This window comes from Copadichromis virginalis, linkage group LG20 (assembly GCF_057382275.1).
Source record: "Copadichromis virginalis isolate Kocher_CV1m ecotype Utaka linkage group LG20, C_Virginalis_male_GT1.1, whole genome shotgun sequence".
NCBI lineage: Eukaryota > Metazoa > Chordata > Actinopteri > Cichliformes > Cichlidae > Copadichromis > Copadichromis virginalis.
In genome coordinates, this window is record NC_140637.1 from 4,539,381 (window position 1) to 4,552,170 (window position 12,790).

The 12,790-nt window shown below is 40.7% G+C and overlaps 1 protein-coding gene across 2 annotated transcripts; it reads right to left on the reverse strand.

Annotated features, from left to right (window-relative positions):
• Positions 1–334: 334 nt before the first annotated feature.
• spsb1 (splA/ryanodine receptor domain and SOCS box containing 1) lies at positions 335–9,627 on the reverse strand. 2 transcript variants are annotated; one of them, XM_085444075.1, is made up of 3 exons: positions 9,405–9,627; positions 5,048–5,928; positions 335–1,887 (listed from the first exon to the last, which is right to left on the reverse strand). In XM_085444075.1, exons 2-3 carry the CDS (start codon positions 5,739–5,741, stop codon positions 1,760–1,762), a joined length of 822 nt encoding a protein of 273 aa, XP_085300201.1. In that variant the 5' UTR covers positions 5,742–5,928; positions 9,405–9,627; the 3' UTR covers positions 335–1,759. The 2 variants fall into 2 exon arrangements, with proteins under 2 accessions (XP_085300201.1, XP_085300202.1); XM_085444076.1 differs by lacking the exon at positions 9,405–9,627 and adding an exon at positions 8,841–9,006.
• Positions 9,628–12,790: the final 3,163 nt, after the last annotated feature.

A 12,790-nucleotide genomic window follows, 5' to 3' on the forward strand; every position in this document is an offset into this window, starting at 1 on the left:
TTTAGATAGGAATAACTAAACAACTCTACTTCAGTTTATAATGACACCATCTCTGCTCCCTTTATTTTAATGGTTAATCTCCATCAAATGAGTTGGAGACAGCAAATCTCAGTACTCTGTCATCTAAGTGTTAAAACGGTCTCATTCTTAAAAAAACAATTTTTTTAAAAATTAAAAAAAATTTCAGAAAGAATTATTAAAGTAAAGAGACCTAATAATGACCATTAGTTACAGTACTTCTAATGTAGTTTCCATACTGTGAACACAGCCAGGGAGTTTGTAGAGTACAGGAGATTGTACTGCTTTGGCTGCAGTTAAAACAATGCACACTATATAATTTGAAATCATCTTTAATAGATACTTACAAACAAATCTACAACAAGAAGTACAAATAAAAAAGGAAGCTGCAAGCAAGGAAAAGTGAAGTGTGTCCACGTTCAGCTGCTTCCTGAATGTGTGTCACATTTGCACATTTAAAAATACTAGCGACAACAGGTCTATGATATTTGCGTTGGCAATTTGACCTTTTATTACATTTGTGCAGCACGTTGAAGATTGTCATTTTTTATCTCAGTACAGTGCCTTAAAACTTTAGCTTGTGAATTCAGGCATCTACATAGCCCATTACCTCAAACTCCCCTTGCCCCTCTTTTTTAATGTAATAAACACAAACACTACATCAATGGTTCTCAGCTATGAGCCAGTGGGACCCAAGAGTCAGTCAGCTGTTACACTAAAGTAGCTATTTCATTTGTTTTCCCCATTACCTGGCTTAATTTGTGCAAACCAGTGAAGTCATCCGATGAAGAGACTGATTTAAAAACAAAAAAACAAAAAAAACAAAAACAAAAAAACTCTTGGGCCTCAACGGCATGTGGTTGAAAACTACTGCACTACAAGAAAGCAGGAGTGATAAATGATAAAAAGACGTGACTCTATTGAGAAAACAATTCCTGCAGATGCATGCTACAAATAATCACAGTGACATTATATTTCTGTTAAAATTACTGCTGATCGCATTCCTGTCGGATGCCTGATGGCTAGTGATGCGGCCCTTTTAGATCACAGAAACCTGATAGCACAGTGAGAGGTCAGAGCAGCTCAGGGGCCTCACAGTGCACTAACCGCACTGCACTACAGACGCTCTCTATGGAGTGGTAAGCATCTCTTTTCTGTGTTGTGTCTGGAGCACTTTTTTTTCCTTTTTCTAATCCACTACCACTTTTAAAATCTTCTGATTTCTAAAAACAATTCTGTTATAATGCTCAATTTAAGTTGTTTTACAGATTGATATGTGCTGCCACCTTGTGGTCAGATACAGGCAATGCATTGCTGAGCCAATTCATCACTAGGTGTTTTAGTACTACAGCGTATCACATTTCTGAGCCTGCAAGCCATTAATGCATAAATCAGAAAGTCTGGAGGTCACAGCAGAGGTACTGACCACTTAACTACCTTGACCACAGCAACCTACAAACTGGTGACTGCCAGGGCATCGCCTGGATCAGCGTGTGCATAGTGCTCAGTGATTCCTGATTTGATAAAGTTAGATAATACAATTGAGAAAGAGTCATTAAAAACAAGATAAGAAACTGAAAAGGAGTCCAGCCACTGACATGGAAGCGTACTCATAGAATCATGAGGCTGATTCAGTCCTGGAGGCTTGAGCAATGCTGTCAAACAGGTTTAACCCGAGAATGATCCCAGAGAAACATAAAGAAATGAGGGTGTGCTCAGAATGTTGTGACTGTCGGCGGCGTCATTGGTAGAGCAGGTAGTTCTTGAGAGAGGCTGGCAGGGGTAGTCTATGGATTTCACTCAGACGCTCTCTTCCTAATGCCACCCTCACTGAACGCCTACACAGGTCCATCAGAGAGAGCGGTTCAGCTGGGGGAGAGAAAGAGGGTGATAAAGTTAAAATTATGCATTTGCAGAGACAGAAGCTAATTTCAGGAGCATGTATAAGTCGAGCAAAAAGGCAGCGTGCATATCGTGTCATGTCCAATAACATTGTTTTAACCGGAGGCTGCTGCTCTAGAGAAGGCAGCAGGTTCAGTGGACTGTAGCCAAATTTTGAGCTCTAACCTTCCCCCTCAAAAACTAATTATGTCTCCATACATCAGTCATTATGATGTTCCACATTTGAGCTTAAGTTTTTTAGGCTTGAGATATTCAAAGGCACTTCACACCATCAAAACATGCACTCTGAAATAAAATGGATGATTTCTAACACAGTATTAACACATCTGGGATCCACACATGCCCCATGGACAAAAGAACACTGCAAATGCAGTTCAGCTGTTTATATGACAGCTTACACAAGTTAAATAGTAGAGTACACCATAATGCATCTAAAATATTCCTTTAAAAAAAAAAAAAAAAAAAAAAAATCTATTGATCACATATTTGGCTTTTGTAGGGCTAGCTCAATTCCACTTCTGCAGGCAGAAGTCAAGAATCTGTCAGCAAGCCTGATGCAAACAAGAGTTGCCCACAGACAAGTTGTTCCACATTTATGACACTGCCCTCTGACGACAGTAAGCAGCTACAATATATAAGTGCATGCAAAACTGCATATGACCAATGCACAACCATGCCTGTCCCATAAGAATCATCTGGTAATACAGGCAGTTTTTTTTTTGTTTATTTGTTTTTGTTTTGTTTTTTTTAAGAGTAATGGAGGTAGCAGCAGGAGAATGAAGTTTCTGATACAAAGATTCTAGGTTATTTAACTTTACTGCCTACATTTCACTTCGTGAGCAACAACATATACGCCGTCTCAGTTTATTTAAAAGACAAAAGTCTTCAGTGCCAAATACTGGTACACTACAGTTTTTGTCATATTTTAAAATGTAGAACATAAAATGTGTATGTGCGGAACAGATGGGCAAAAGACCTGCAACTGACAAATAAAGGCTATCTCATCTCAACTTTGCAACTCTAGTATACGTATTTTCTCCAGGTTTGGACTTGTTTGAGACAACAAAAAGTGTGGACTTCAGCTGCTGTGGCAGCTCTGCACATTGGATCAAGTCACAAGATTAACTACATATAATGATACCAAGTGCGTTTAACAAGACTACTTAAGATTAGAGATCTCCCTGCTCCAAATACAACAGTTAAAAAAAAAAAAAATCATCAACTTCAAAGAGGCTTTTATGTATATGACAGTTTCTTTTATTCAGGCTGAAACTAGGTCAAGAGATCTGAGCTCAACATAAAAATCTAATGAGCACAGAACACTTGGGACATCCGGGTAGTACAACATGTTTCAATAAGCACCATCTTTCCTCACTGAAACCTCATGAGCCAAGGAATAACTGGGATTAATCCAACTGGAGTCATTTCTTATTATTTGTCTGATGGGACAACTAGCATGTTGTTTTTTGTACACTTACATAAAGGATCACCTGGTTCTGATTAAAAGCAAGCCAAAGTGCAGGCAATGACAAGAAAGGGAAGTTTGCAGCATGTCTGTTCATGCACTAGTTCAGCATAGGACACAGCTGTCTGAGGTAATCTCAAGACAACACCTCAGACAAGGGATACATAAGAAACTGATTTTGTCAAATATGATACCATTCGCTCATTCAGGCATAACCATTAATCCATAATTGAGAAATGCGGATTAGAAAAATGACTAAATCTGCAAAGCCTAACACAGGGTACCTTTACCAAGAAAATGAAGTAGACAGAACAACCAAAACACGAAGACAGTGTTGTCATTTTCCCCGATACCCATTAGTAGGTTTCCCCATGTAGGTGAAATGGCAGACAGCGGAACAACTAGAATACCTACAGAAAATGTACCAAACCAAAAACATTGAAGAAAAAAAAAATCCCCATTCTGAGCTGGCAAAGAGGGAGGATTAAAAACTGAAAGTAAGACAAAGGCAACCTCAGACAGATGTTAACTTGATGGAGAGAGCTCTGGGACTTGACAGGAGTTTGCTATGCACTCTATTAACCTGAGAAACCTGCAATTTTAATATAAAACAGATTTCCTCTTACAATGCAACATGTAGCTTATGATACGCTTGGAATTAAGTTTTTATTTGCCCGTCTCTTTAAAATCTGGCCATGAAGAGGGCAAAATGTAGTTTACTTGTCACAAAATTAATTTTGGTCAAAGTTCATTTGAAACAAAGAACTGCTTAAAGTGAACTTCTGAAACTTTTTATTTGTTGTCTCACAAGTCCTCACTCTCCTGTCTTTGCTTTTGTTACCTTTGAAAAAAATGTTACCTTTGACTGCTTTTGTTTGCACTTTGTGTTTACAAATCTTTCTCCTTCTTTTGAACAAACAAAAAAAGAGTCAATAAATGAATGAACTAAGCATATACCACACCTTTTTAGTGATAGCTGACTACTGGTAACTACTTTTTAATCACACTAATGGTCGAGAAGCTGCCATGCAGGGCCTGATACTTTGAGCAGCTTGACATTGGTGGCTTGTCTAAGGATGATTCTGTATTTCTACAAAGGGACCAGGAATTGAAACACCAGCCCTGTGATTTGAAGACAACCTGCGCTTGTGCCTCTTCTGAAGTAGACAAAGACTGAGAGAGAGAGAGACACCACATACTTATATATAAATATATTACATTTCTACTTTAGAGTGATCCAAAATTGTTTACCAAAACTGAGACATTTCCTATTGCTGCCAGAGTGGATGCAATGTCAGACTTTAATAGTGATTTAACTTCCATTTTATGTCTGATATCAGGCAAATTAAGCCAGAGAGGCATCTATATATAAATTTCTAAGTAATCTGGACTGAACAGCAAGATAACACACTGTGTAATGATATATGTACTGTTTTACATAACATTTAGAGAGGTAGCCACACAAATACAGTAATGCTACTCTTTGGTAACATGGCCTGTTTAGACACTGGGACAAGCCCTAACTGTTAAACCTCTTTTTATTGCATCAATAAATCCTCCCACTGGTTAGGTGAGCTCAGTAAACAAGAGATCACAATGACACAGCTGAACATGACAGACAATCTGAACGGGAGTAATATTTAATTTAAAATTCATACTTACGATCAAGTCCATTTATGTACCGGATTCGTATTTCACAGTGTCCCCACACAGCACTCACCACAGGGTACAGCTTCCTGCCTTTAAGTCCTCTGAATGCCACCCCTAAATAATGTCCATCTACTATATAACCAAGAGTCCCCTCATCCATGTCCAAGACTACTAAGAGAGAGTCTGGTATTATGAAGGTGTCGTCTGGTTCAAGGAAGGCCGGGTAGGGTTTTGCTGGGTGATTTTTGCCATCGTGGTAGAGTTTACTCCTGCACAGGTCCCAGCCCCAGGATTCAGCATTACTTCCTACCAAAGCTGTGTAGCCCACTGAGTGTAGAGGTGCGTCACTTGTAGCCACTCCGACCACAGCGTGTGTACCCCTTTGGCGCATGGCCCAGCTTATCTCCCACACATGCAGTCCCCTTGTGTAGCCAACACGGCCCCGGATGGCGTCCGTGCTCTGCGCAACAGGGTGCCGGTGGAACACCAGCTTGTTGTCATCTTTGACGAAGACGTTGAGGGAGCGGTCATCATTGTTCCACGAGTGTTGGACCTGGATGTCCAGGCTCGCGGGTGGCATGTCCAGCAGCAGATCCAGTCGTGATGGCTTAGTGTGATTCAGGGCCTGTAGCTCCAACTTCAGGGGGCTGAATGCTGGATCCCGCATATCGATGGTTTTAATGCCACCTGGGACTTTCTGCCCCATGCTACAGGTAGATATAGCAGCTCGTTCTTCCTCCTCTTCCTCCCCCCGCTTCCTCAAAGACTAATGGGGGGAGTAATCAGCCACAGACCCTCTATTCCAGTGTCCTGCGGTCACCTAAGATGCAGGTTTGTCCTTTTGCTTTGTTAGATGCAGACAGCCAAGGCCAGATGACGAGCTGGAAGCCAACCTGATGAGGTCAGAGGAAATGAAAGCAGAACAAAGTTCAAACTAATCTGTTTAAGACAATGACAGCATTAGATAAAACAAAACATCATCAGGATCCGTATAAGGAAAACAGCAAGTCTTATGTACCCTCAAGAGTGACTTTGCTCTCATGACTGACTGCATTTAACATAAAGAAGGCACTGTCATATGACCAAAGATATAAAACCAAGTACAAGATAACATCATCATACAACAGGAAGCAGGCATCTGTTGACCACAGCCACATTTCTACAACCTTAACAAAAGACATCACTGCCATTCATTTATCTTTAACTTAAAACTCTTCAGCTTTCATACAGTGAGACCAAGGCAGAGTCCCGCCCCCCCCATTTAAACCAGTTCAACAGTTTCAGTTCTTATGCTGAGCCAGCCAAGAAAGACAAGACCAACGAGTTCTCATCACTTAGTCAACAGTGTATTTGCTAGATTGAAACGATTTTGTATAATGGATTAGACTCGTCACAGAGAATAGGCTGACCTAGTTAAAGTGGCAGTTTGGACAGCTACAGCTCAACATTTAATAACCGACAGATTATAGATGCCATCTTCAGGGTCTTATAAAACAAATGGCTATATAGGTTTGGGCGAGATGGCAGCATCCCATAAAATCCATGACAGGAAATTTATCCTATTGGTGTTATCACTTTATACTATTAGGAATGTGTCTGCTTAAAACTCTTTTTGATATGAGCACAAATGTATGCTTCAGTTTTATTTTACCCAGAAGTCAACGTTCATCACACTGCAGCAGATAAACTGTGATAATCAGCTTTGAATTTTTGCTTAACTGAATTCATTTATTATAGATGTAGAAAAACAACCACATAATCCGACTATGCCTGTGGCTCGATGTGGTTGTGCAGACCGACAAAACTAGATTTTTTCACATAAATGTAACCGTCTGGATAAAATATAGCTCCAGATCCATGCAGTGTACATAGCTCTGCATGTGTAAGTGGTAAACACCCATGTTATTGTGTTCTCATTTTGGCTAAGTAATTTAATTTGGGATTACGTTGCACAAACAACATGAAAAACATTCAAGTCTTATTTGATTAGTTGTCCTCAATTTCATGCATTACTTTACCAACATTTCTTGAAAAAGAAAAGTACATCTGAGAACTCACGAAAACTTGACGTTGCCAATTTCGACCATTTATCAAGTGGCTGATAGGCCAACCCTGAATGCAACAAAATGTATGTAATAAAATCAACAGGAGTTTTTGCTCTGCGGCATTACAAATGCGATTAAATCTTCTAATAGTGCTGGCTTTGGAAATGTTAAAAGAGCATAAAAAGCAGCATTCTCCACAGGATAACATGACGCATCAAATGTGAAAGTGAAATATTCCCACAACCTCCACAAACAGGGGGAAAAAAGACAGGAAAAACTCCAGCCATTTCCTATTATATTGCTGTCTAGTCAGAGGGCAACAGGAAAAGCTGTAATAAAATGTCTGGTTTTAAAAAAAGTTTTAGAGAAGCACAGCTGGACAGGAGCTCTTTTGAGGCAGAAATAGTTTCAGCAGAGAAACTGGACAATAAAAGCCTGATGGACTACCTTCTCATTACTGTTAAAGAAAAATGAAGAATTTATGTCTTCAAATTTAATTTTCATACTAGTTTTTCTTTTTACAGCATGAAGCATGTTTCCCTTAATAAGCCCAGAAGCAATCAGTAGCAAGATTAGTTTGGAAATAATATCCCAAAGACATATGTGACTTTTGTGGGCCCAGGTGTCACAGCTGCAGCTTTCTGGGCTTCCCGTTTCTGCCCATGTTGCAGCAAAGCTGTAGAGAGCATTGTGTAATGTGGAAAATGGTGCTGCAGGGAAGGCCACTCTAATTGAATTGTAGACAAGAGTTCATTGAGCAGTGCTTTGGCCTTTCTTCTAATGCAAGTAAACAACCATTTAAATGGGTCATGTCTCTTTAGTGATTGGAAAGCAAGGAGGGAAGAAAAAGCAAGCAGTGGGTGGCCAGCATCTGAATGTAAACAATCTCTTTTTCGATGGCTGTCCAGCATTCATGGAGAGTGAAACGTTAATTTGCACACTCTCTGTGCCAGGAGTTTACCATCCCCCCCCTCCCCCTCCCACCGCACAGGGCCACCTTACAACGCATGCAACATTAGCAGGCAAATCAAAAATGCAAGAACAATAAGAAGTCGTCCCTGATTTCATTTGGACTTCAAAACAAACATACCCACAGGGAGTATAAAAGACGGCTTGTGGAGGGGTGTATTTGGGCTGGGATCCTAGCCTGGGTTTGTTTAGGGTTCGTGGGCCCCCCAAATGGTTTGAAGCTGATTAAAATGCAGAAGGACAGGCCTCGCCGGATTTCCTGAGCCAAGGAAACATTTGTTTCTATCCGGGAAAGTTGATTCTGTTCATCTGGACATCACTGAACATGCATCAAGACACTTGTTTCTATTGTAAGGCTCAATTTAGACCAGGCCCACCTGAACTTAAACCACAGCCTGTTTTTCTGATTTCCTGAATACATACAGGTCAAGCTTTAATAAAGACAGTCATTGTGTCGCACAGGAGTGCATTCAAGAATTTAATATAGTCTGCTTTGTTTTGAGTTTTAACTTTTTGTAGTTTGTCATCACCACGATTTAGCACAACGCTATAGCTAATGCAACCTTACACAGGCATATGAAGATCGCCTTTCAAGTTAGAATATCCAGGTTTTGTTGATTGGTTTATGTCTAACTAAACAGCTTTAAACAGACAGCACACACGTTCTGAAACTGAGGACAGACTATTAGCATAAGAGAAGCCAGGTATAACAATAGTGCCTCTACCTCCAGGCCTTGACTAAACTGGTACCAACACGCATCTACAACAGCCCGAATAAAAACTAAACTTACTGTGTGAAAGTAAAGCGTGCTGGCAGCTGAAGCAGCAGGGTGTGAATGAGCGTATGTAGGCCTTCTGGACACTTATTCCTCAGAGTTTTGCCATGCTAGCTACCGTAAAAGCAGCCTGGGCTTAATAGTTTTAAATGGACCTGGCGACCGTGTGGTCCGAGCTCGTGGAACCGTCCACGCGCAACTACAAACAGAAGAAGCGCGTGAGTCAACCGTTTCTTACGGTTGGCCTTTCTTTAGCTTCGGTTTTTTTTTTTCTTTGTTTACCTGAAACTCAACCGCCTGCGAAACATTTGTTATCCGACAAACAGCAAAAACCGTCGGCGTTAGCTGAAGCAGCTACACAATATGGCTAATGTTAATAAAAGAGAGAAGGGGGGGACGAAGATAGTAACCAGTAAACTGTGTCGCTGTCTAAACTGGGGGAGGAGGCTTTGCAGGCGTTGTTTTATTTTTTTATATCAGATATTTAAATGTGATGTAAAGAGAAACACTAGAAGCGAAACAAACGTTTCGACACAGTAAGCACAAAAACACAAGAGGAAAAGCACACGGCAAACACACCTTGTTAAGTTGTGAGGCGGCAGCACAGTGGATGAGACCAGGCACGGCTTCAGCTACTCCATCGTAGTTTTCCTCTTCCTTGTGCTCTTACCTTTTTTCCCAGGCTGGGCATGAATTAGGTGAAATGGTGATGGCTGCTCTCTAGCAGCTCTCGCGTCACGTGGTCAAACGCTCCCAGCTGCTAGACCAGATTAGGACCTCCCCACAGAGCGGCTGCAGCTACAGCAAAGATGGCTTCGTGTTGGTAATGCAGTTTATGCTGATTTTCTTTAGGCCATAAATGTATTCACGAAAAATCTAAAATAATATGCGGTGCCGATATTTAATCCGAAGTGAAGATGTAAACCCAATTATATTATCAGATTCTAATACATTTCACTGCTGATATGAACACTTTCTAGAGAACTGTTTTGTTATGCTAACCTTTCTGGCGTCTTAAGATAGTGAAAAGGTGTATTTTTCATAAGATGAATCCGAAGATATATGTATTTTTTTAAATGGTCCTACAGTCCAGTATCATGGGTTAAATTATTTTTAATTTTTTGTGCATGTGGTCAAAGATGTGTACAAATATAAAAATATTTATCAAATGCATTTACACTCATCACGAGCTTTGCAACTATATTTGTTGAGTACAATAGTCAGACTGGTTTGAGATGATAGCAAGGGAAAAAAAATAGCAAGGGAAAATTAAAATATAACCACTCAATACAACCAAGGTGTGCAGAAGTGCATCTTACACAACACATCAGACCTTAAAGCAGATGGGCTACAGCAGTAGAACACCACACCTGGTGCAGATCCTGTCAGCTAAGAACAGAAAACTGAAGCAACAATTCACCCAGGTTTCCCAAAAGTAGACAACAGATGATTGTGATCACACATGGAAGTTTATGAGGTAGATTTCCTGCCGAAGCATAAACCAGGTGTAAAGCAGCTCTGAAGAACAATCCAGTACTAATAACATGTACCTAACAAAGTGGCAGTGAGTCCATATGTAGATACTAAACAATCATACACCTCATCATGGACTTGAAAACAAAATTTACACATTGCTATAAATGGAAAACCTACTGAAATGTTCCAGTATAAAGCTAACTTCAGTATAGTTCACCCTTCAGTGTTAAAGAAGTCAAGTAGGACCCCACACATCAACTGTTTATTCACTTTTATTGTTTTTTCTTGTCCTGTTTGGGTGTTTTATTAAGCAGAATCACGGTCTGAATGCTTTGTTGTGCCAAACACATTTACTTTGCCAAGAGGAGCGCTGTAGACTCTCTATAGGCTCATCTTCTTAGTCTTTTTTTTTTCTTTTCTTTTCATTTTATGTTATTATCCACATTATCTGTGTAGCTATACAGTGCCGGAGCTGGCATGCTATGAGTTCCAAGTTGGAAAAAGAGAAGCATTAACGACATAAAGAGGAGACAGAAACAGAGAGTGAAAAAAAGGAGGGTAGACAAGTCCTTTATTGTTAATTCAGAGCTTATATTTGCTGTTATAGACTTTTCAGAAAAAGAAAGGCATATTTTTCACATGTATGTGCTGGAGGTTTTATATTCAGTCTAAATACTTCTTTATAATGGCTACACCAAACACGAATAATAGGATATTTCTGCTTTTGTGTTCACTTGTGTATCGTTGAACTTAATTATGATGTAATATTTTGTCCTTATGCGTGGATATGTAACAGTGATGGCGATTAACACAGTTAGTAAGTATGCACAGACACCATATGACCGTCATGACGATACTGATGCATTTTCTTCTTCACCTTGACCTTCAGGCTGTCTTTCACTTGGACAGCTTCAAAAAGGAGCTAATGATTTTGAGGTAAGCTGCGGTCCTCGGAGCCATCAGTCAGTGTCGCTCAGTAGGTCGCAAATCATACTCAACTCACTGACACACTGACCCCCCCCCCCCCCAAGGAAAGTCGTGCGTGTTGACTGATTTGTACCAAACATGACATGTATGCTCTTCATACAACCGTCATCTGCTACGCAAAGGGTGCAGTAGCTTCACATCTCTGAAAAGCTCCTGTACAGTGCATGCCACCTATGAATGGAGTGGAAGCGGACCTGCTATAACAGCCTGCACAGAATTTCCTAATAATGTGAAAGTCAGAGCAAACATATGCGCAAATGTTGGGAAACACAAGGACAGTGTTGCCATCTAGTGGATCCTCTGAATACTCACCTTCTGGATGAGGTTTAGAGCATCGCACAGTCTGCACAAAACTCCACATCAGTTACACCTTATTCAGAATAATAATTCACACAGTGGCGCTTGTCCTGATTGCACACTAAAAGCTGCGTGGATGAAAGTGCTAATTAACCATCTTCCTTTTCTTCACTTCCTTGTTAACTTCAGAACTTGTGCATATGTCAAGGCCTGGAATTAATAGGACTTTTTAAAATGACCTTGTTTGTCCACTCTGTGAGGCGTCTGAAGGTAACATGGCTCATTTTACATCCTTGGTGAGGAGCATAGCGTGGCGACTTGAATTACCTTCCCCTCAGCTCGTCTCCCTGTGAAAATCCCATTTTCCCCATACGGTGATGGTGCAATGTGCTGAGCTCGGTGATATCTCAGGGCCCCTCCAAAGTGGAGGAGGGGCGTGCAGACATGCTTACTGCCTCCCTTTTAGAAACCATCATTTCAGCAGGATCGATAGTACGTCCCACTCAAACCATGGCTGCCAGAGTGCTCTGCCTCTGTGTGTGCGGACAGCTGCGCCGAGGCAAGTCCGAGCGAGTGGCTCACGCAGTCAAGGTGAATGATCGCATGCTGCGTCAGACACTCTGCTCCTCACTCGCTCCGAGGTGCAGTTTCTGAGGAGGACCGGTGGGTGGATGCTGTCTTAAAGCATTTGGATGCAGTTGCAGACTACATACTGATGAAGCTTCTGTAGCTATTAAATACTTCATGCAGAAAAATCTATCTCCTAGCCGGCTCACAAAAGTGCACAGAGAGTAAATAAAGATTTGCAACTGATGAAGCTCTCCTGATGGCTTTTTTGCTTACACCTCTTTCAGTGTACTGGAGGTTGAGAACTTAAATAGATTCATGGCTGTAGGTGAGAAGACTACTCAAGTTTCAGAGGACTGCTTGCAATTTAAAACGAGCAGAGTCCATTTTTGTAAAGCAGAAATCCTTACACAGCAATAAAAAAATTATCTGTATCGGTTATTAAAGAAATGAGCGTAGACAGTGAGGTTTAGAACATAATTCAGTCTGTGAATAGTGATGTCTGGCTAGCAAAAGTAGACCCCCCCCAACTTTTTAACAACGATGGTCTCCCTTTTTTATGTTAAGCTATACAAGCTTCTAATCGCACTTGTATTTCCAACAGATTCATCTCCTAACATCGCAGGTAATTGGATATT

Excerpts from the sequence above, each read along its gene's own strand:
- spsb1 (XM_085444075.1), bottom strand. The coding sequence starts at position 5,741 with ATGGGGCAGAAAGTCCCAGGTGGCATTAAAACCATCGATATGCGGGAT. Across the intron at positions 1,888-5,047 it reads GTACATAAATGGACTTGATC|CTGAACCGCTCTCTCTGATG; the intron begins GTAAGTATGAAT and ends TCTCTCCCCCAG.